Genomic DNA, 23,929 nt, shown 5'->3' with positions numbered 1-23,929 from the left:
ACCCCTTTCCACCAAGTGCCAGGACAGTTCAGCTAAAAGTTACAGGTCTGATTGGTTCTACATATTAAGACAAACATAATTACCAACCACTAAAACTCCATTGTAGGGTTCAGAGAACCATTAAGAGTCCACCAAGGCAGAACCAGAAAGAGTGGTTCAAGAGTGGCACCTGGTCTAGAACCAAGAATTACTTACATCAGGGGCTGGGGGTGGGACTTTCATGACCAACAAGAGTAGTTAAAACTTTCTGACCACCATTTAAAAAAAGATCTAGTGTAGGGTCCAGTCTCACTAATCCAGTACTCCACAATTATTATTGTTGTTGTGCTTGGTGTTAGCATTTCTGGGAAAGCAGCGATGTATACAGACGTACAGTCAACAGTGATGTAACTACGTGGCTTTATGGTGGATCTACAGCTCATGGAAAGGCAAAAGAGCTCTTAGAAGGTTCTCAAGTCCAAACCAGCCCAGAACTTGCACTTGGTTCGAATTGGTGGAACGAGGGCATCTATGAGACAAATAACCCTTTTAAAGTTCATAGGAAGTGTACTGGCAACGTTTGTAGGAGGTTAAGAACCTTTACGTATCCAATGAACCACTAAAGAACAATTGAAGAACCAGTTTTTCCTGAGTGCACTAAATACAAAGAAGTGTCTTAAACTGTTAAACACTCGACAGATTCTAGGTATTAATAAGAAAATAATAAGCAATAATTTGGAGTTTGTACTACCCAGTTCATACATTCTTTTTTTTTTTAAAGGTTATTCAAGAGTTCTTTAAGTGTTCATTAGATAATTATGAGTCCTAAAGCTTCCAAAGAGAAGTTCTCCTTTGAAACTTTTCTGGGGGGGGGGGGGGGGGGGGACAAAACATTGGGGAACCCTTTATGTTATGAGTTGACAACAACAGACTGTTTCTCTGTTAGATAAAGATTCCAAGTAGAACCCTTTCAGGAGACTAGGAACCCTTAAAGAACCCTTGAAGAACTTTGTACCAGGTACCAAAAATCTAAAATCTAATATGTCTGTATTAAGAAGATATTAATAAGCAGTAATTTGGAGTTTGTTCAATGCACTTACCCAGTTAATACACACATGGTTCTTCACGGGTTCTTTTAGGGCTCTCTGGATAATTAAGTGCTGCCAGACTTCTTAAAAGGGTTCTGATAGAAAACTCTTTGTATATCTCTACATTCAACCTTTGAGGGAGCAACTGAAGAAGAACATCTGAAGAACCACTAAGTGTCCTAAATGTTCTAGCTGTATGAGAGTGTGTGAGAGAAGAGACTATTCTTGAGTCACTTTGAGCTTTAATGAACAAAAACCACACCACAGCGTACAAGCCTGGACACAGTTCTGTGCAGAACATTTAAGGGTTCCTGAGAAGAAAAGAAGCAGCAATAATTTGGAGTTTGTACCACCATATATATATATTTCACTCTTTGAGAAAAAAGACGGCTTGGAGACAAAGTAACAGAGGTGAGATGGAGATGGTTTGGACATGTACAGAGGAGAGATCCAGGGTATATTGGGAAAAGAATGTTGGACATGGAGTTACCAGGTAGAAAGAAAGAAAGAAGGAACAGCAAAAATGAGATTTATGGATGTGGTGAAGGAGGACATGGGGATGGTTGGTGGGACGGTAGAAGATACGGAGGACAGGAGGAGATGGAGGGATATTATCTGGTGTTGAGACCCCTAATGGGAACAACTGCAAGAAGAAGATGATGATGACACTTAGGAAAAAAGGGTTCTTGAAGGGTTCATTGGATGAGCAAGGGTTCTTAGCCTTCTAAAATGTAACTGAATTCAATTACAATTAGAAATTTGGCTGTAGATAAACAGAACCCGACTTTGAACCCTGACTGATAGGGAAACTCTTTGATTTAAGGTTCCACCAGAGTGACAACTGAAGAACCCTTAATTTATTGTTCTGGGTTTGTCTTGGACATGTGCTTGAACAGTTCCTGTTGTAGTAATAATAATAAAATCGATCTGTTGACTCCACTGTGGTTCTGCAGCTGGATTTGAGCAGGCCGTTGGAGGATCAGGGCCCCCTGGATGCCATCATCCACAAACTGACAGACCACATCGTGGAAGCTGATCAGAATGTCATCGAGGCTCAGCGACTGGTTCAGAGTGTGCAGGTAGAACAACAGCATCACACAGCTGGACTTTTATCATTTTTATGAAGGTTTATAAATTTAGAAGATCATGAGGGCTTGGCAGGCTTGTGTTGTTTTCTTGTAGCAGTTATCTGTGAATTCTTTATTACTGACTGCTCCTTTGTTTACTCTTTGGGTGTCATGTGGGATTAGTCATTAATTGTTCAATTTGTTAGGGGAGAGCGGGGAGACTGTGGATGAGTTTTCAGCTTTTGTAGATTGTGTGAAATTCTTTGCAGATCACGTCACATTCATATTGCATTAGAGAAGATTTTCTGTACCCTCTTACCACAACATGAGTTTCTCAGAATGGAGCAAAAATAAAATCCCTCACTTAATCCTAGACGTTTCATTTTTATTTATCAATACTTGTCCCATATAAGATGTATGAACACGCAGTGCTGGTACAGTAATAGAAAAATATCCGTTTACTCAAAACCTGACTCGACAACAGAGTTCCATTCTCAAGAAAGAATGAAATAAGCTTCATCCTCATGCAGGGACACACCCACATTTTTAACAAACATTTTAAACAATTTTATATTTGTAAACCATAAGAATAAATCGATGACATGATGAACTGTCCCAACTCTTCCCATCTGGACATTTTGAAAAAAAAAAATCCTAAAATGTTTCTCCCCAGAATTTAAGTTTAATAAATAATACTATACTGGTCATTCTAGTCTCCATACTTTAATTCCTAACAAATCCCCAATTCACCAGCATACATCACACCATAGAATGGAGGTGGAGGTGAAGTAGAAAATACTTTTAGGTTTTGGTTGATAAAATATTGAACTGCACAAACCATACTGCAGTGTCCAGCTTCAGCTCCAAAGGAAGTCAGTTACTCTAAGTAGCAACATCGAATTTCTGATGTCATCTAAAACCTGATTGGTTGAAATTCATTGACAGGAATACAAACTGTCCTGAGTCTCCCCTGTCCCTAATCTCCTCGCGTATTGTCCATGTTCCATTCAGGAATACATCGACGCTCACCCGGAGACCGTGATCCTGGATCCTCTTCCTGGTATTCGCATGCTGCTTGACCGCGTCAAGTCCTACACACTGATTCACAAAATGGAGGAGTGTATGAAGGGTTAGTACACACTGTCCGCATAACACACTCATCACTCATGTGGGAAACTGTTTTCTTATAAATCTGTAGGAATTGAACTGATGATAAAGAAGGAAATTCTTGAATAAATAAAAAAACATTGTAAGAAACGGCAAATTGGTGCGACATAAGAGGTAACATGATGGGTAAGACAAATGATGTTGTCTTACCTTACCCATCATGTTGTCTCTCTGGATCTCCAGACCTGATGCCAAGTGGTGCACAAAAGTGCCACAGAAGTGACAAGTGATGCCATCCTTTGGCCATTTGAGTGGTTCTTCCGCATGCCATCTGGTGGTGTGCCTGTAGTGAAGAGAGAGAGCAGCCTTGCACCCAGGTCTACAGGGTGTCAAACCCTTTGGGAGGCACATCCATGCGCTTCACACACACAGGTGTCTCTCATGCATCCCCCAGCCATACTTCTCCCATACCAGGATGCCCTGCACACTCGTGCTTCACCCATCTCTGGGGTCCCTCGCACAGGGGCCACCTATCCATATGGCTCACACACAGGGCACACCTCCAATAGCCTCCCGGCAAACCATCCCACTTCTGACACCATCTGTAGCGAAGCGAAAGAACAGTCACCTTGTCCTGCCTTGAACCCAGGTCTACAGGGTTCCAAACCTGCGTCCTGACCACAACACCAAAGAGCCAGGCTTGTTGGTATGGCAGTCAGAGCACATACTCAGCTGTAGTGATGGGCACTCTGTCACAGTGCCTTTGACCCTGTTGGGTTCATCTGCCACATTGCACCAAAAAGCGCCCTGCTGTCAGCACCTTATTGGTGATGTACTATTTAACCCATAGCTGGAACCCAGGCAGGTGCTACCACTCTGGGTCAGAGCGGACCTGGGAGCAATGGTGATTAAAGGGTCACACTTTCCCCAATACTCAAGTCCTCCTGGACCTGAGACTCACCACCTGTTGCAGTTTAAAGCCACACCCAGGACTAATCTGGATGTCTGGATTTAACCAGGCGCACATTAAACAGCTGAAAGACGAGCCACAAGTGATAGGGCCTAATGATGCCACTGGTCAGGATGAAGGTAAATCTGGTATCATTAATACAACTGTGAAAACACAGGAAAGATGAAAGCAATAAAAAAAAGGACAGGACTGAGTACTGAGCCTTGAGGAACACCTCACGCTACAGAAGCAGGACAGATGCCAGGAAAAGAACATCTGGATTTAACTGGGCACATATTAACTAGCTGAAAGATGGGAAATTGTTGTCATGATTTTCAGTGTGAAGTATTTCTGTGACATCAGGAAAGAAAAGAATGTTAACAGTCATTTACCGCAGATCATCTTGTAATCATACGTCTACTGTAAATTTAAGGATGAGTAACCGATTAAAATATCCCAAACGTTAACACAAAGATGAGCTCACATGTAAACAAAGCTGGTTTTGGCCACAGAGGCCAGCAAGCACCAGATCTGCGTGTGTGCCAGATGTGCGCTGAGGGGTAGTGCGAGGTTAACAGCCTTGGCTCCAGTCTGTAATAGAGCAGAAAGCTGTGTTTAGAATTCCACGCTTGTGACTCTCACTCACCAGGCAACTGCTTCCACGGATATTAGCGAAGGAAACAACACAGAATAGTTTCCTGAGAAAAGAACAATAACAGTCCTCACTGTATCACATCACACCATAATGCCATGTGCACTTACTGTAACTGCTGCACCGAGCTCGGGTTCGAATCTTCACCTCAGAATAAAACACTGAACCTGCTTCCTGTCAGGAGATGATTCATAGCTCAGAGCTTGTTTTCTTGTCTGAGATTTGATGACTTTAAATATAAACTACTGCAGAACAGATTGAAGATGAAACTCTGGACACACTAGATACATCTAACAGGTTACCATGGCAACCACATCAGTATTGTCTTTGGGAAAGTTCTGCAGCATGAGGTAATAATACACAACCCAGACTGAGACACTGCCTCACCAGTGGGTCAGTGGCGATCGACAGGGCGACGCCTAATGCTAACGCTAATGCTTAGATAAGCAGTAACGTTAGCTGAAGGAGGTCATCGACTGGCAGCCACCATTTTCCATTTATCATCCATCATGAGGATGAAAGGATATTGATGGACACTGTCATTGTCTGTTAATTTAAGCTGTTTTAAATGAATTGAAAATTAGATTTAAGGTCAGGAATACACGTACAGTGGGGCAAAAAAGTATTTAGTCAGTCACCAATTGTGCAAGTTCTCCCACTTAAAAAGATGAGAGAGGCCTGTAATTTTCATCATAGGTATACCTCAACTATGAGAGACAGAATGGGGGGAAAGAATCCAGGAAATCACATTGTCTGATTTTTAAAGAATTTATTTGCAAATTATGGTGGAAAATAAGCATTTGGTCAATAACAAAAGTTCATCTCAATACTTTGTTATATACCCTTTGTTGGCAATGACAGAGGTCAAACGTTTTCTGTAAGTCTTCACAAGGTTTTCACACACTGTTGCTGGTATTTTGGCCCATTCCTCCATGCAGATCTCCTCTAGAGCAGTGATGTTTTGGGGCTGTCGCTGGGCAACACGGACTTTCAACTCCCTCCAAAGATTTTCTATGGGGTTGAGATCTGGAGACTGGCTAGGCCACTCCAGGACCTTGAAATGCTTCTTATGAAGCCACTCCTTTGTTGCCCGGGCGGTGTGTTTGGGATCATTGTCATGCTGAAAGACCCAGCCACGTTTCATCTTCAATGCCCTTGCTGATGGAAGGAGGTTTTCACTCAAAATCTCATGATACATGGCCCCATTCATTCTTTCCTTTACACGGATCAGTCGTCCTGGTCCCTTTGCAGAAAAACAGCCCCAAAGCATGATGTTTCCACCCCCATGCTTCACAGTAGGGATGGTGTTCTTTGGATGCAACTCAGCATTCTTTCTCCTCCAAACACGACAAGTTGAGTTTTTACCAAAAAAGTTCTATTTTGGTTTCATCTGACCATATGACATTCTCCCAATCCTCTTCTGGATCATTCAAATGCTCTCTAGCAAACTTCAGATGGGCCTGGACATGTACTGGCTTAAGCAGGGGGACACGTCTGGCACTGCAGGATTTGAGTCCCTGGCGGCGTAGCGTGTTACTGATGGTAGCCTTTGTTACTTTGGTCCCAGCTCTCTGCAGGTCATTCACTAGGTCCCCCCGTGTAGTTCTGGGATTTTTGCTCACCGTTCTTGTGATCATTTTGACCCCACGGGGTGAGATCTTGCATGGAGCCCCAGATCGAGGGAGATTATCAGTGGTCTTGTATGTCTTCCATTTTCTAATAATTGCTCCCACAGTTGATTTCTTCACACCAAGCTGCTTACCTATTGCAGATTCAGTCTTCCCAGCCTGGTGCAGGTCTACAATTTTGTTCCTGGTGTCCTTTGACAGCTCTTTGGTCTTGGCCATAGTGGAGTTTGGAGCGTGACTGTTTGAGGTTGTGGACAGGTGTCTTTTATACTGATAATGAGTTAAAACAGGTGTCATTAATACAGGTAACGAGTAGAGGACAGAGGAGCCTCTTAAAGAAGAAGTTACAGGTCTGTGAGAGCCAGAAATCTTGCTTGTTTGTAGGTGACCAAATACTTATTTTACCGAGGAATTTACCAATTAATTCATTAAAAATCCTACAATGTGATTTCCTGGATTCTTTCCCCCCATTCTGTCTCTCATAGTTGAGGTATACCTATGATGAAAATTACAGGCCTCTCTCATCTTTTTAAGTGGAAGAACTTGCACAATTGGTGGCTGACTAAATACTTTTTTGCCCCACTGTAAAACACCCAGGCTGTGCTGTTACAGGAAATTAATCAACACCTTCTGACCAGTCAGAATCGAGAATTTAACAGTGAGGTATAATCAGTTTTTTAACAACCAAAACTCACTCGCCTCCAGACATTAAGAGGACACGCCCCTCTGTCCCTGCCCTAATCTATGCCTATGGTTATAATTCTAATGTTGTAATAGAATGCAGCATTTGTGCCAACATGCTAACTTTGTGCTAACATGCTAATCTGTCTGTGACGGTAGATGAGCGGATCTGCTCTCCTCCGTTCCTGGTGCTCGGTAGCGGGTGTGGCTCGGACATGTTAGAGCAGCTCCGTAAGAGAGGCATCACCTTCCCCTTCAGTATGTACACCTTCATAATGTCTTTATAACTCTGTTCGTCACCTCTGTGTTAGAAAGTGATGCGGGTTCAAAGATTTCACTTCACAGAAAAGAAAGACAGGAAGCATAAAGTGTGTTCGTGTAAAAGCGTCTCTCTTTCCCAGCTCGTGATACGAGACATCAGGTTTGTTCTTTACTGCCAATTGTTCATCCTGGATGATGATTGGCTGGAACGGAGAACTGTGTAAAAGTCCATGTTTATCCGTGAGCTTTTATTTCAGAATGAGTTGTGTGCGTTGAACTCGTCCTCATTCTAAACTTGGTAGAACTTTATAAGTGTGAGGTCAGGACGTGTTTCTCTCCGATATGAATTCTCAGCCGTAATGCGGTTGTTCTGTTTCCTGTTACAGTGTGTAAGACTCGGGTGGCGCATGGTGTGAACTCTCACGAGGTAAGAGTGTGTGTGTGTGTGGGGGGGACAACACTGCCATGTGGTGTGGTGTAATTACACTCCTTGTTAATGATCGAACTTGTCTTGTGTAACTGAGGACATATTCATTTAGTCTCATGACTGTGTGCTGGTTCTCCTCCTTCAGAACACACTGACTCACCTCCCCTCAGCTCTCTGTGACGCTGCCACAGGTCACACACCACATTCCCAGCTCATTAAACGCTGTATAATCGAGAAAAATAAATCACAATCCCACCTTACCTTTAAATAGTTTTAGACCAAACTTCATAGAATCTTTAGTGCGTTAAGGAACAGCACTAAATGTTCTTTCATAATTTGTAATTCTTCCACACTTACGGTGACAAAGCAGTCGGCCGCCATTTTGCCGAGTCTCTTGAAGTGATTATCGAGAAATAGCCTGAATCTCTCGACCAATCAGCACATGCAATTTCCTATAATCACCTGCGTATTTATCTCATCTCATCATCTCTTTCCGCTTTATCCTGTTCTACAGGGTCGCAGGCGAGCTGGATCCTATCCCAGCTGACTACGGGTGAAAGGCGGGGTACACCCTGGACAAGTCGCCAGGTCATCCCAGGGCTGACACATAGACACAGACAACCATTCACACTCACATTCACACCTACGCTCAATTTAGAGTCACCAGTTAACCTAACCTGCATGTCTTTGGACTGTGGGGGAAACCGGAGCACCCGGAGGAAACCCACGCGGACACGGGGAGAACATGCAAACTCCACACAGAAAGGCCCTCGCCGGCCACGGGGCTCAAACCCGGACCTTCTTGCTGTGAGGCGACAGCGCTAACCACTACACCACCGTGCCGCCCTGCGTATTTATACTAATCATAATTATTAATATTACAGATATTTTAATGTGATTACTTAAAAAAAAAAACACGCTCACTTTGTCAATTTGTCATACTGAGGAGATCAAAAGTTCAAACAAGCTGAAAGAAAGAAAGACTGAGTGAATTCCGAGTAATTATGAAGACAGAATTAAATAACAGAAAATAATGAATGAAACAAAAAGAGACTCTCATAAAATAAGGCTAAATGAATGAAGGAATGCAAGGAAGGAAGAATAAATGACAGTAAAGAAGGAATTAAAGATCAATGAAATAGGAAAGAAAGATTGAATTCAATTAAAAAAAGAAAGTTTAGAAAGTAAATGTAATACAAAGGAAGAATGAATTAAAATAAAGAAGGAAAGAAAAAAAGGAGAAAAATAAAGAGCACAAACTTTAGCAAAGAAGGAAAGAAAGAATAAATAAGATAATTAAATGAAGTTGTTAAAGTAAAAAGACAGTCGGGGTACAAACTTTTGCATTGTATGGCTGCATGGAACACTTTGTGGATTATTATAATTTGTGTGTGTGTGTGTGTGTGTGTGTTCTAGTTTATCATTTATATCCTGGTATCACAGTGTCACCATCCTGCAGTAGAAATGTTTGTTCTGCACCATAATGAACACTGAATCACTGAGTCGGTACTGAATGAATCAGTAATGAATCATTAGTGAACCATTTATGAAGGAATACTGAATCAATAATGAATCGATTGTGCAGTTGACTCATGGAATAAATGTGTTGACTGTGTGGGATGGTCCAAATGAATGAATTACTCCTGACTGGTGGAATGATTCCAGGTGAGCTGATGATCAGTGTGTACACACACACACACACACACACACTTTAGGGGCTTCATAAACACACACTGAACTCATAGCTTAGCATCGTTATCTCAGTGCTGTGGAACACACCTGACCACGCCTCAATACGGATACAGGTCACTCCCTGTGTGTGTGTTGGTTACCTGAGATCATTCACTGGGTAAATGTTTACCCTGAGAAGATCATACACTGTGTGTGTGTGTGTGTGTGTGTGTGTGTGTGTGTGTGTGTGTGTGTGTGTCCTATAGATGGCAATCATCTTCAGTGAGGAAGACCTGAAGGACATCATGCCCCCCTGTGTGGTACAGAGTTTCATCAACCACAACGCCATGCTCTACAAGGTGTTCGTGGTGGGCGAAGCATACAGCGTGGTAGAGAGACCCTCCATTAGGAACTTCCCCTCTGGACCTACAGGTTAGACCACTTCCTGTCAGACAACTTCCTGTTACACCTTAGCATTAAAGGGGCGCTCAGCTCAGCATTAAAGGGGCACTCACTTCAGCGTTAAAGGGGCGCTCAGATCAGCATTAAAGGGGCATTAAAGGGGCGCTCAGATCAGCATTAAAGGGGCATTAAAGGGGCGCTCAGATCAGCATTAAAGGGGCACTCACTTAAGCATTAAAGGGGCGCTCAGATCAGCATTAAAGGGGCATTAAAGGGGTGCTCAGATCAGCATCAAAAGGGCGCTCAGATCAGCATCAAAGCGACATTAAAGGGGCGCTCAGCTCAGCATCAAAGGGGCATTAAAGGGGCGCTCAGCTCAGCATTAAAGGGGCACTCACTTCAGCATTAAAGGGGCGCTCAGATCAGCGTTAAAGGGGCATTAAAGGGGCGCTCACTTCAGCATTAAAGGGGCGCTCAGATCAGCATCAAAGGGGCGCTCAGATCAGCATCAAAGGGGCGCTCAGATCAGCATCAAAGGGGCATTAAAGGGGCGCTCACTTCAGCGTTAAAGGGATGCTCAGATCAGCGTTAAAGGGGCTCTCAGATCAGCATCAAAGGGGCGCTCACTTCAGCATCAAAGGGGCATTAAAGGGGCGCTCAGCTCAGCATTAAAGGGGCATTAAAGGGGCGCTCAGATCAGCGTTAAAGGGGCATTAAAGGGGCGCTCACTTCAGCATTAAAGGGACGCTCAGATCAGCGTTAAAGGGGCGCTCAGATCAGCATCAAAGCGGCATTAAAGGGGCGCTCAGCTCAGCATCAAAGGGGCATTAAAGGGGCGCTCAGCTCAGCATTAAAGGGGCACTCACTTCAGCATTAAAGGGGCGCTCAGATCAGCGTTAAAGGGGCATTAAAGGGGTGCTCACTTCAGCATTAAAGGGGCGCTCAGATCAGCGTTAAAGGGGCATTAAAGGGGCGCTCACTTCAGCATTAAAGGGGCGCTCAGATCAGCATCAAAGGGGCGCTCAGATCAGCATCAAAGGGGCGCTCAGATCAGCATCAAAGGGGCATTAAAGGGGCGCTCAGATCAGCATCAAAGGGGCATTAAAGGGGCGCTCAGATCAGCATCAAAGGGGCGCTCAGATCAGCATCAAAGGGGCGCTCAGATCAGCATCAAAGGGGCACTCAGCTCAGCATCAAAGGGGCATTAAAGGGGCGCTCAGATCAGCATTAAAGGGGCACTCACCAGCATTAAAGGGGTGCTCAGATCAGCATTAAAGGGGCATTAAAGGGGCGCTCACTTCAGCATTAAAGGGGCGCTCAGATCAGCGTTAAAGGGGCATTAAAGGGGCGCTCACTTCAGCATTAAAGGGGCGCTCAGCTCAGCATCAAAGGGGCATTAAAGGGGCACTCACCAGCATTAAAGGGGCGCTCAGATCAGCGTTAAAGGGGCATTAAAGGGGCGCTCAGATCAGCGTTAAAGGGGCATTACAGGGGCACTCAGCTCAGCATTAAAGGGGCATTAAAGAGGTGCTCTCAGGTTCCTCACCTCTGTGTGAAAGTTCTGGGTCAGTGTAACCCTGACTCCTGTGTAGGGGTGAAAGTAAGCCGGTCCTGGCCGGTCCGGCGTACCACTAAAAGATTTGGCCGTACCGGAAAGAAAAATATACTGTCTCTGAAAAAAAATGCACTTTCAGCATAACAACACACCTGCTAACGTCAATTTACCACAAGCAACACGTTTTCCTCAATATACATTGCATATAACTCGTTCTGACCCGTCTCTGAATTACGTCTGAAGTGAATTCCTTCTGTGTTTCACTCAACAGACAACGTGTGAGATCGTGCGCGTAGCCCACTGCTTAACCATCCTGCGCCAACGTGCGCAGCTGCTATCCAAAGTGTTTTAGTAGACAGACGTTTGTTGCAAAGTCTCCCAATTATAATCAAAAACTGATACGGGTGGATGAAAGAGTGATAGTGTGATAAAAAAGTACTATACTAGTACTACTGAGTGATAAGAAGTCCTAGTGAATGTTTGATAAGTAGATAATAATAAATAATTAGGTGTATTTTTCGGTGCGCACTGTGCGCGCGCACTGTTACTCAAAATAATAGTACCAACAAGAAATAAAAGTTACTTTCACCCCTGCTCCTGTGTTCCACATGCCACAGGAAAGCAAACAGCATTTCTTTAATTGTAGAACTTCTGAGTAAACTCTTCCTCCTACTGGCTGCTGGCCAATCACATTTATTTCCGCAGTGTGATATACTGCTGCTGTTTATTAATGAAGGCAGTGTCAGTTACATTTCCTTGTAAATGATATAGAAAGTGATGTGTGTGTGTGTGTGTGTGTGTGTGTGTGTATGTCCTACAGACAGAAGAGCGATATCCTTTAACAGTCATCATGTGTCCAAACCCGAGTCATCATCAGACCTCACCTCTGTAAGTCACTCAAAGCTCTTTCTTTTTCAATTCAGCAGTGTTTGGTTCCTCGTGTTCTCCTCATGTTCTCTCCATCCTGTCCTCCCCGTATTCATGTTTCCACGCCACTTGTTCCCTTGTGTCTTCATTAGAGGGAGAACCTAGAGGGTCAGTGCAGGGCGCCCAGTGATGATGTCATCCAGAAGATTTCCAGATGTTTGAGACAGACTCTTGGTGTGTCGCTGTTTGGGATTGACATCATCATCAACAATCAGACAGGACAGCATGCTGTCATCGACATCAACGCCTTTCCAGGTGAGAAACGAGTACAGTTAGGGTTCAAAGCAAAAGGAAACACAAAAACACAAAAAAGTGGTGACAGATGTGGCCCCGCCCATCTGGTTACAGTTGCTATGTTTGTCCAGGATGTGAACGATAATGTTTTCAATGGCAAGTGAAGAAAATATTGATTCAACCAAAAATAATTTTTCAAACTGATCCAAACAAACATCAACCAGGCAAATGATTTATTGAACAAGAAAGAAGGGAAGCTTGGTCATGATTTAAAGATTCACTGAGTCACTGAGATTCACCGAGTCAAATACTAATCCATGAAGGACAGAAGAATGAATCTTGGTCATGATCAAAAGATTCACTGAGTCAAACACTGATTCATGAACAACAGTGGAATGAATCTTGGTCCTAATTAAAAGATTCACTGAGTCAAACACTGATTCATGAACAACAGTGGAATGAATCTTGGTCCTAATTAAAAGATTCACTGAGTCAAACACTGATTCATGAACAACAGTGGAATGAATCTCGGTCCTAATTAAAAGATTCACTGAGTCAAACACTGATCTGAGAACAAGAAAGGAATGAATCTTGGTCCTAATTAAAAGATTCACTGAGTCAAACACTGATCTGAGAACAAGAAAGGAATGAATCTTGGTCCTGATTAAAAGATTCACTGAGTCAAACACTGATTCATGAACAACAGTGGAATGAATCTTGGTCCTGATTAAAAGATTCACTGAGTCAAACACTGATTCATGAACAACAGTGGAATGACTCTTGGTCCTGATTAAAAGATTCACTGAGTCAAACACTGATCTGAGAACAAGAAAGGAATGAATGTTGGTCCTGATTAAAAGATTCACTGAGTCAAACACTGATTCATGAACAACAGTGGAATGAATCTTGGTCCTGATTAAAAGATTCACTGAGTCAAACACTGATTCATGAACAAGGGAAGAATGAATGCCTTCCATGATTAAAAGATTCACTGAGTCAAACACTGATCTGAGAACAAGAAAGGAATGAATCTCGGTCATGATTAAAAGATTCAAAGAGTCAAACACTGATTCATGAACAACAGTGGAATGACTCTTGGTCCTGATTAAAAGATTCACCGAGTCAAACACTGATCTGAGAACAAGAAAGGAATGACTCTTGGTCCTAATTAAAAGATTCACTGAGTCAAACACTGATTTGTGAATGCCTCTTACATGGTACTTCATGTTTGACTCATAATTTACACTAACATAAAAATATAACCTAAACCTACAGAACATCTGTTTGATAGTCATGAAGTTGGTGATGGATGTGTGTGGAAGTGTTTTTGCTTTGGCTTCAACGTGTGAAGTTCACCAGCAGCAACTGAACTAAAAGGAATGACTCAGTCCATGGCAGTGTTGGGTACTGATTCATTTACCTCAGTAACTTAGTTATTAAAAAAAACAAAAACAATCATGAACAAATAAAACATCTCGAAGAATCAGACAGAACGACGCTGGCGTTCTCATGTAATTTTCACTGTAGACCACACAGGGTCGGTATGGAGTCAGAGAGAGAGAGAGAGAGAGAGAGAGAGCTGGCTGTCACTTTGGTGTTTCAGTTACAAAATCTGTCATGTTCATGTTTTTTATTTCAAAAGAGTCAACTTCCTGTTTCTATAGAAAAAGATTCAGTCGTGGTTTGGTAGGTACAAATCATTTCGGCTACCTGTTTTAATTTTGAAATATAGAAAAAATATTGACTTGCATAACAATATTACTCAGAAATGAATGTGCCAGGATTTAGAGGTAATACTCGAGGTGTGAAAGATCAGCTAGTGAACCTCGTCAGGAAACTACAGTTAAAAAAATGATTAAAAAGGAAGCAATTGTGTCACAATATAGATATTAGCATCAGTTATTGTTTTATAAAAAGTGTTTTTGTTGATATTTTATTTATTTTCACATTATTTACCATGTAATTACATTTACTTACAGATGCACAAAGTCTGAATTATAAAATATATATATATATATACACACATGCATTTCCTTTTAAATTCTGATTCATTATTACATACTTCTGCGTTTTTTTCCACGATTATAGTTATTTTTTTAATTATTATACATTACTGTCACTGTAGTGTAAAGATTAGTGAATATTTAGGGCATCTGTAGAAACAGTTATATTTATCAGCTCATGTGTTGGTGAGTCATGATCCAGTAGACATGCCGTGCTGTTGCTGTAGTGACGGTATGTTTTCTTTCAGGCCTTTGTAGCTTAGTAATGAAGCAACACCTCCAATGGTTCATTAAAGATGCACTAAAGACGTTACAACTGTTACTCAACTCATCGTGAAGAGATACACAGTTTGTAGGCATGTAACAGTATATCAGGCGATGATAAATCATGATACAAAATTATGATGATTCAAATCAATGAAATAAAATAAATGGTGATTATTATTATTATCAGGCTGTGTAATCTCTTAGTTTTTCCTAGCTGTAATTGCATTGTTTAGACAGCAGAGGGCATAAAACAACGTAAAATAGCAGGAATGCACGTGACTTCACTGTAGGCGGAAGTAACACAGTTCTAATGCCACAAAAACCAGATGTAAAATGTAAAAGTGGTGGTGTGTGATTGTGTAAATAGATTTAACAAGAAATCAGAGCTCTCTCTTTTTACAGACTGCTGAAAGATCAAAAAAGAGAAGCAAGAGGGAGTAGAAATGTTCATAAATGTTTATTAAGAAAAGGAATATTTGTTATTAACTTTTTCATTTTTAATAAAAGGAATATTTCAGTTAATATGCCATTATATTTTACTCCAATCTTTACAAATGAGGAAAGAAAATATCTTTTGTTTATTTAACAAAAGGAATATTTAAGTCGATTAAAAATAGGAAATTAAATATTGTATTTTTCTGGTAATAAAATTTTCTTCATTTAATATTTTTTCAAAAATATCATGAATCGAATCATGATTTGAGTGAATTGTTACATGACTAAACGTTAGTTTACACACCTTGAATGGACACAGTATGGATACTGATACAACTCCGTATTCTATATATTTTTTTCCTCGCCAAGGTGGGCGGGGCTACACCGAAAATAAGTTATGTCACATGTCCCCATGTATGAATGTGAATCATGATACGCTTATGTCAGCTATGGCTTTACTCCAACCACTGAAGCTGAGTGACTTCTTCCCTGCTGTCTCAGTCTGACACGCCCACACAATCAAGCAGTTGTATCGTGTTTAGCTAGAATTAAATTGTACGTAAGCATATATACGGTATTTTTGTACATGTATAAACTATTAATATTTATAACCTTGTTGTTAAAAACTGTGTTCAATATAAAGCCAATAAAAATCTCACGCAGGTTGTAAACAGTAAGGTAACGTGTGAGAGGAATCGTGCGATTGTGGTGACATTTTAGTAACAAATAAACGAAACCGAGTAAATAAAAATTCAATCAAAATGTCTAAACATCACAACAAAGTTTCATTGCTGCATCGTTTCACACAGAATTAGCAAATACACGAAATGTGGTTAACTAGCATCGTGGCAAATTGCGTAAAAACATTAAAGACGTTCAACAATTTACTTCTTATAATTATAATTATTCATTTGTGTAATTAGTAAATTAATTTCACTCAAGTTGTAATTTCAAAGTGACCACATACAAAATCACAAATGTAGAAAAGAAAGAAAAGCACAAGACGACTTTTTCTTACTTTTCTTCTTCTTGTGATCTTGAAGACATTTTGATGATGCAACTTCCTCTTTCGATTACGTTCATTATGTCTTATATTAAATATAGTTAGTTTTTGTTTTTTTCTTTTTTATCAGACATCTAATTTTTGGGTTTGTTTACCTGACATGTTTCGACGTACAACTTCCGTCTTCCTCAGAGTGTCACCGGATGTTATTGGTGACGCATCTTTTATCAGCTGCTGTTTCTGAAGGCGTGGCCTTCCTGTCTTGTTTGACAGGTCGGTCACGCCTTATGCTGTCTGTTCGTCCCCTGCAAGATGTCACTCCAGGTATGGGAGAGCATGTACGCTCCCTCATCCCGGTTGATGGTCCTCGGGCTTCGCTTACGGATCTCCATGGCCTCCCTGATCCAGCGCTGATGTTTGTTATCTTCTGTGCGGATGACTCTGGCATTCCCCCGGTCCATAATATGATTTTCCCTTTTACAGTGATCTGTTATGGCTGACTTATAATTTTCCTGTTGTGCCTTTTCTTTTATTGTTCGGGTTTGTCTTGTAGCTGTCTCCTTTTCGCACTCTTTCTTATGTTCATTTTTTCTTGTGTTGAAACTCCTTCCTGTCTCCCCAATATAAGTTTTATTGCATAATTGACATGGAATCTCATATATGGTGTTGCATCTGTTGTCCGGATGTATTCTGTCTTTGGGATGCACCAGGATCTGACGGAGAGTTGTGTGTGGTTTGACAGGTGTGTTAATGTTGTGTTTCCTCATTACTCTTTGAATGCGTTCAGTTATTCCCCTGATGTATGGTAATGTAACTACTCCCCTGTGTTCTTGTTTGTTAGTTTGTTTTTTCTCTTTCTTCTGTGTTTTGTTGTTCTTAACCTGTTCCGCCCCTTTGGATATTGCCCATTGTGGATATTGACATGCCTTCAGTGCGTGTTGTATATGTTGTTCCTCCTGTTCTTTGTCCTGTGGATCTGTAATTATTGCTGCGCGTTCATGTAATGTTCTAACTACGGATATTTTGTGCATTATGGGGTGTTCGGAAGTCCAGTTTAAATATTGGTCGGTGTGTGTGGGTTTTCTGTGTACTTTTATTTTGATGTCCCCATCTTCTGTGTGTTGTATTTTTAAATCCAAAAATGCTATTGACTGCTCTGTTTCTTCTTCATGCGTGAATTTTATATTGCCGGTATTGTCTATGGTGTTGAGATGGTTGGTGAGTTGTTGAGTGTGTCCCCTCTTTACTTTTTCCAATATGTCGTCCACATACCGTTTCCAGAGTGTTGGTCTGTATTCTGCTGGTATTGTAGTGAGTGCTTTCTGCTCCAGATCTTCCATGAAAAAGCCGCACATGATGGCTGATAGTGGGTCTCCCATGGCGAAACCTTCCTTCTGTCTGTAGATTGTATTCCTGAACTGAAAGTATGTGGATGTGGCGATGAATTGAAGGAGCTGAGTGATGTCTTGTACAGTGAGGTTTGTGCGTTTCTTGAGCGTCCTGTCTGTTTTTAATTTGTCTTGTACTATCTGTATGGTGGCTTCCGTGGGTGTTCTGGTGAAAAGAGATATGACATCGTGTGAAATGAAAACTTCGTCTTGCTGCATTTTGATGTGTTTTAGTTCTTCTGCCAGATGTTTTGAGTTTTTGCAGTGTTGGTCTGTGAGTCCTAGTAATGGTTTAATTATTTCGGTGAGTGCTTTTGATAAGTTGTATGTGACTGAACCAATGCTATCTACTATGGGGGGTAATGGTGTTCCTGGTTTGTGTATCTTTGGTGTTCCGTAAATCCTGGGGATGACATTGGCTGTGGGTACTAAATGATTGTAATCCTGCTTATCTATTTTATTTTCATCAAGTAGTGGTTTTAGTAGTGCTTTAAGTTTCTTTTTCTTGTCTTCTGTTGGGTCTTTTTTTAATATTTCAAATGCGTTGTCACTGAGTAATTCAATCATTTTTCGTTCATATTCATCAGTGTCCATAATAACTGTTGTTCTGCCTTTATCTGCTGGGCGGATTGTGATATCTTTATTTTTTGCTAATGTTCTCATGGCTTTGGCTTCCTGTTTGGTGATGTTACTGGGTGGTGGTTTGGCCGTTTTCAATATACCAGCTATTGCGTTTCTTAGTGCTGCTTTTTGTCCGTGATCCTGTATTTTCTCACATGCTAATTCAGCTGCCAGAATGAATTCGTCGTGTGGTATATTGTGCGGTGTGACAGCGTAGTTGAGTCCTTTTGCTAGTATACTGCGTTCTGCTTGTGAGAGTTTGTACCTTGATATGTTATGAATCCATTTGTCGTTGATGTGTGCGTGCTCCGGTTCTGCCTTCTTTTTCTGTGCGATGAGTTTGTCCAATTTTCGTATTTGTCGGGTTTTTGTCTCTGTGAATTCCTGTTCGTGTATGTCTGCCAAGTGTCCCTGTATTGCCATTTCCATTTCCTTGTTTTGTGGAAACCGGCGTTTGAAAGTTTCCGTCTCCCTGTGTAGTTCGCTGTTGATATTATTTAGTTTATCCGTTGTGCACCGTATCCGTTCTTTTACCAGAGTCATCCGCACTTTCCTGATCATCTTTTCCGCGTTTCTGGTTGGAATCGGGTTCTTGATGTTCAGGCTGGCCGGTACGACTTCCTCATCCCGGCAGCGCAGATTGAATCTCAGGTGATTCCTGTAGCGTGCCCGTTTCCGTGTCAATCACTCTAGGCGGCGAAACTCCTTGATGCTTTCGTCTCCGTAACTAATTCTTAATCTTAGATCTTAATTAGATGTCTGATGCAACTTCCTGTTGAACATGTGACGTGTGGAACATACCAAATATTTCACAGGGGTAAAAGTAACAGCGCTGAGTGAATGACAAACTGACATTTTTCAGAACCTCATGAAAGGAGAATGTTTTAAGTGTGAGATTCAGGCATTAAAGTAAAAAAAAAATCAAATTTCTGAAATAATTTAATGATCTTTAAAGCCAAGGAGGCGCTGTCGTGGGGTGGAACAGGCTGAATCTCTAAGTGCTGTAGATTTGTTTTATTTATCTGAAAATTTGAGAGGAGTATTTAAGCGAAATAAAATCATGAGCAATTTACGTTTTAAATCATTTCCCTTTGATGCTCCGCCAGGTTATGAAGGCGTCCTGACGTTCTTTGATGACCTTCTGACTCACCTGACCAGCGTCCTGCAGGGCCACGCCCAACTCCGAGCCAATGGCATGAGCCAGCTGCCCTGTGGCATGCTGGGAAACGAGGGCGTCGGCTGGGTGAAGGACAGCGATGTGATGAAGAAATGTCCTCATCACACTTTGAACTGCTGCAACGCTGAACTGGGCTCCGCCTACCACCAGCACCGGCATTCTCCACTCGCAGCCCACGCCCACACCCAGTGACCCTGTTCATCACTTCCTGTATACGTGCAATGACCAAAGACGTGCTGATTTTTGTGTTAACATTGAAGAGGAAAAGAACAAAGTGATCTCGCTGCTCTGCATTTTCAGGAACTGTAACGTGCCTTACGGATGGAGGACGAATCATTTTTAAGAGAGAGAGATGGAAAAATTTAGGGAATTGTATAGATTTGGACCAACCAGCTCCCCGAGGAGCACATAGACCTTTTTCCTCTGTGTGCCAAGGTTTCATGTCAGAATAGAAAACTGATTTCACACAGTGAAAAAAAAAAAAAAGCTGAAGAGATGCTTTTTGGCAAAAGCAACAACACAGCAGCTCACACACTGTAGTACCTACTGTAACCATGGCAACGCTCCTACTAGTACAGGCTAGAGCGCTAGTTAGTATCGGCGAACTAGCCCTTTGTTATTGTTTTTAAAAGTAATAATAATAATAATAATAAGATATAATTTTTACTCATCTTTCATGTTTCACCGCATCACCTCATCACTCTGTATATTTATAGTTAATATTTTAATAAACGTAAATACCACAAGAACAAAAATATTACTCTGACAACTCTTAATAATATTTTAATTATCTTTGTTTTAACCACACTAAATGTATTTAAAGAAGAATCACCCAAACATTACCTTGAACCAGGCTTATAGTACTCGAGTCCGACTCGTGCCCTAATTTTAAGGACTCATGACTTGACTCGGACTTGTTCTTGGACTCGACTTGGCTCAGTAGTGGACTCGACTCGAAATTTACTTTAATGACTCAGACTTGTTCTCAGATTCAACTCGGACTTGACTCGAAATTTACTTTAATGACTTGGACTTGTTCTCGGACTTGACTCAGATCAATAATGGAGTCGACTCGGACTCAACTCCAAATTTACTTTAATGACTCAGGCTTGTTCTAGGACTCAACTTGGATCAATAGTGGACTTGACTCGGACTTGACTCGAAATTTACTTTAATGACTTGGACTTGTTCTCGGACTTGACTCAGATCAATAATGGAGTCGACTCGGACTCAACTCCAAATTTACTTTAATGACTCAGGCTTGTTCTAGGACTCAACTTGGATCAATAGTGGACTCGACTCGGACTCGACTCGAAATTTACTTTAATGACTCGGACTTGTTCTCGGATTCGACTCAGACTTGACTCGAAATTTACTTTAATGACTTGGACTTGTTCTCGGACTTGACTCAGATCAATAATGGAGTCGACTCGGACTCAACTCCAAATTTACTTTAATGACTCAGGCTTGTTCTAGGACTCAACTTGGATCAATAGTGGACTCGACTCGGACTCGACTCGAAATTTACTTTAATGACTTGGACTTGTTCTCGGATTCGACTCGGACTTGACTCGAAATTTACTTTAATGACTTGGACTTGTTCTCGGATTCGACTCAGACTTGTTCTCGGATTCGACTCGGACTTGTTCTCGGATTCGACTCGGACTTGACTCGAAATTTACTTTAATGACTCGGACTTGTTCTCGGATTCAACTTGGATCAATAATGGACTTGACTCAAAATTTACTTTAATGACTCAGACTTGTTCTCGGACTCAACTCGGATCAATAGTGGATTCGACTCGGACTCTACTCCAAATTTACTTTAATGACTCGGACTTGTTCTCAGACTCGACTCAACTTGAAATTTACTTAAATGACTCGGACTTGTTCTCGGACTTGACTCGGATCAATAATGGAGTCGACTCGGACTCAACTCGAAATTTACTTTAATGACTTGGACTTGTTCTCGGACCTGACTTGGATCAATAGTGGACGCAACTCTGACTCGACTCGAAATTTACTTTAATGACTTGGACATGAAAGCTTGGGACTCGAGACTGGACTCAGACTCGAGGTTTAGTGCCTCGACTACAACACTGCCTTGAACACATTCTGAAATATATGACGTTTCTGCTTCTGAGCAGCTGGACCAGGATCACACACCTCCATGATCTCAACATGTTCCTCACCGTCTGCATTAAAAACCAATCAGAATCGAGAGTTTCGCCGTCGTTTGTTTCACCGCACGCTCCTACAGAGACTGGATACAGGTCACGGTCAGGATCAGCTGCCTTGAGCTCCACACAAGGAAGAGGAGATGAGATCTTTGGGGTTGAGTAAAAAGTCATATCTAACTGGGAAAGAGGACACTTTAATTCTCTAATTCAATAACGTGTCTGGATTTTCTGTGCATGTCGAGAGAAAGTGCTTCGTTTAAGACCACGCAGAGAGTCCGTCCTTCAAACAAACCCCTGTGGCGAGCGGTATTAGCATGATTTAGCTAAGACGTGCACTCAGCTTAAAATTAAAAAACAAACTCTTTTAGCAAACTACACTCACCGTCCGGCCACTTTAATAGGAACTTGTTCTTGATTCTAAGATCCCCGTTCTTGGCTGCAGGAGTGGAACCCAATGTGTTCTTCTGTTGCTTTTTTGCTGAGATGCTTTTCTGCTCGCCACAGTTGTAAAGAACAATTATATGAGTTACTATATCCTTCCTGGCAAAAAAGCTCGAACCACCTCAAATCTGTCCATTTTCTGATCTCTGCCCCTCTCTTATCAGCAAGGCTTTCCATCCACAGAACGAACGGTCACTCACTCACTCGATGTTTTTTGTACCATTCTGTTTGTGTAAACTCAAGAAACTGTTGATTGTGTGTGAAAACCCCAGAAAGGAGATCAGCAGTTTCTGAAATACTCAAACCTCAGACTCCTCTGGCTCAAACCAACACCCATGCCACAGTGAAAGGAAGTCACACTTCACTGTGAGATCACAGTTTTTCCCATTCTGATGTTCGAACATTGTGAACATTAATTACCTGAAGCTCTTGATTTGAAGCGTCAAGCGATCGGCTGATTAGAGAACTGCAGAAAACAAACAGCAGATGGATGGATGGGTGTGCCTAATATAGTGGCCAGTGAGTGTACATGAATCCAAGTTTAATCCCCGTCTCGTTTTCAGCTGTAATTTACTAGAAAACTGATTCCACAGCAGTAGCTGTATAAATCAGAGGCTAGCAGGTAATGATTGCCCCCTAGTGGCAGCATGCTTAAACAACTACATTTACACAGCAACTTTTTTTTTTTTTTTACTTTTCACGACACGCATCAAAAATAACTAAAATTAGGATACTAGTTTGTTCATGGGTTAGGCCACTCCCAATTCAGGGTTAAATCCAGATACAGATATTGGGAGCACTCAGCAGATACGGATACACTGTGTGACGTTGTGTTACACCTCAAATATATCCACGATGAAGAACTGTGATTGAAATGAACTCATTATGAATTGATAATCAGTTTGACACTTGTCTTCCAAACGCTGTCACTTTGTAATTTGTATGAAAGATTTGGATGATAATCTCTGTGTGTGTTATATTTGTACATATTGTACACATTGTCTGTATTTGTGTATATGTTCTTGTGCCACAGTGAAAGAACAGAGAAGATATTTTGACTTCATACTGTATAGAAATGGAATGAAACGGGTTTGGAGAATAAACACAGAAGTGTAACATCATCGTTGTGACAGTTTCGTGGACAGTCCTGCGGGTTTGGTGGGCTTAATTTTATCAATCAATCATATCCCATTTAATCATCACATCACATTTATTTTTTTCATTCTTTCCTTGCTTCAGAAATTCTAATTTCCCCCTTTAATTCTCCCTGTTTTTTTTTTTTATTTTATTTGTCACGTACACCTCTCTGCTGCACCACCAGAGGGCGCCCTACTCTGATTTTATTTATTTATTTTTAAAGAGAAACTGAAGTTATTTTTAAACTTGCTTTTTTTCTTAATGAATGTGTTGTTCAATTCCGTTTTCGGTTTTAGTAACCTTATATCGTGACTCGTATTGGCAACTAACTGCAATTAAATATTATACTTATCGGCCTATTCGGTTTTTAGCCGTGTTGAATATTAGTTCGTTTGGTCCACGGCAGGCGTCACTTATCCGCGCGATCTTCACGAGACTTGTGCGAGACTTCAAAACGTCAAGTGTCAGCCAGGTGTCAGTGCTGCCATTTTGAAAACTGTTTTCCAAATGAAATATTGCACAAAAACGAGTTTAAATGATGATTACTGCCTACTTTTTTCAAACTTTCCTGATTGCTATAAAAACAAACAAAACTTCCGGCTTGATTACGTCAGCATTCGAAAGAGGGCGCACGCGTCTTTTGACAACGT

General features: G+C 41.4%; 1 protein-coding gene across 4 annotated transcripts in view; it reads left to right on the top strand.

The window, feature by feature from the left end:
* Positions 1–23,238, top strand: part of itpk1a (inositol-tetrakisphosphate 1-kinase a) — a 77,090-nt gene extending 53,852 nt beyond the window's left edge. For 3 of the 4 annotated variants that reach the window (XM_060916284.1, XM_060916285.1, XM_060916287.1), the window contains 8 exons: positions 2,021–2,146; positions 3,146–3,263; positions 7,311–7,409; positions 7,799–7,839; positions 9,777–9,942; positions 12,288–12,355; positions 12,487–12,649; positions 19,452–23,238. In XM_060916284.1, coding sequence (XP_060772267.1) covers positions 2,021–2,146; positions 3,146–3,263; positions 7,311–7,409; positions 7,799–7,839; positions 9,777–9,942; positions 12,288–12,355; positions 12,487–12,649; positions 19,452–19,714 — 1,044 coding nt within the window. In that variant the 3' untranslated portion in view covers positions 19,715–23,238. The remainder of the gene's footprint in view (positions 1–2,020; positions 2,147–3,145; positions 3,264–7,310; positions 7,410–7,798; positions 7,840–9,776; positions 9,943–12,287; positions 12,356–12,486; positions 12,650–19,451) is intronic. The other variant, XM_060916286.1, reaches the window with a different exon arrangement.
* The last annotated feature ends 691 nt before the right edge of the window (positions 23,239–23,929 follow it).

This window comes from Neoarius graeffei, chromosome 3 (genome assembly GCF_027579695.1).
Source record: "Neoarius graeffei isolate fNeoGra1 chromosome 3, fNeoGra1.pri, whole genome shotgun sequence".
NCBI classification, from domain to species: domain Eukaryota; kingdom Metazoa; phylum Chordata; class Actinopteri; order Siluriformes; family Ariidae; genus Neoarius; species Neoarius graeffei.
Note: the sequence above shows the minus strand (reverse complement) of the source record. Positions and strands in the feature narration are given on the sequence as shown.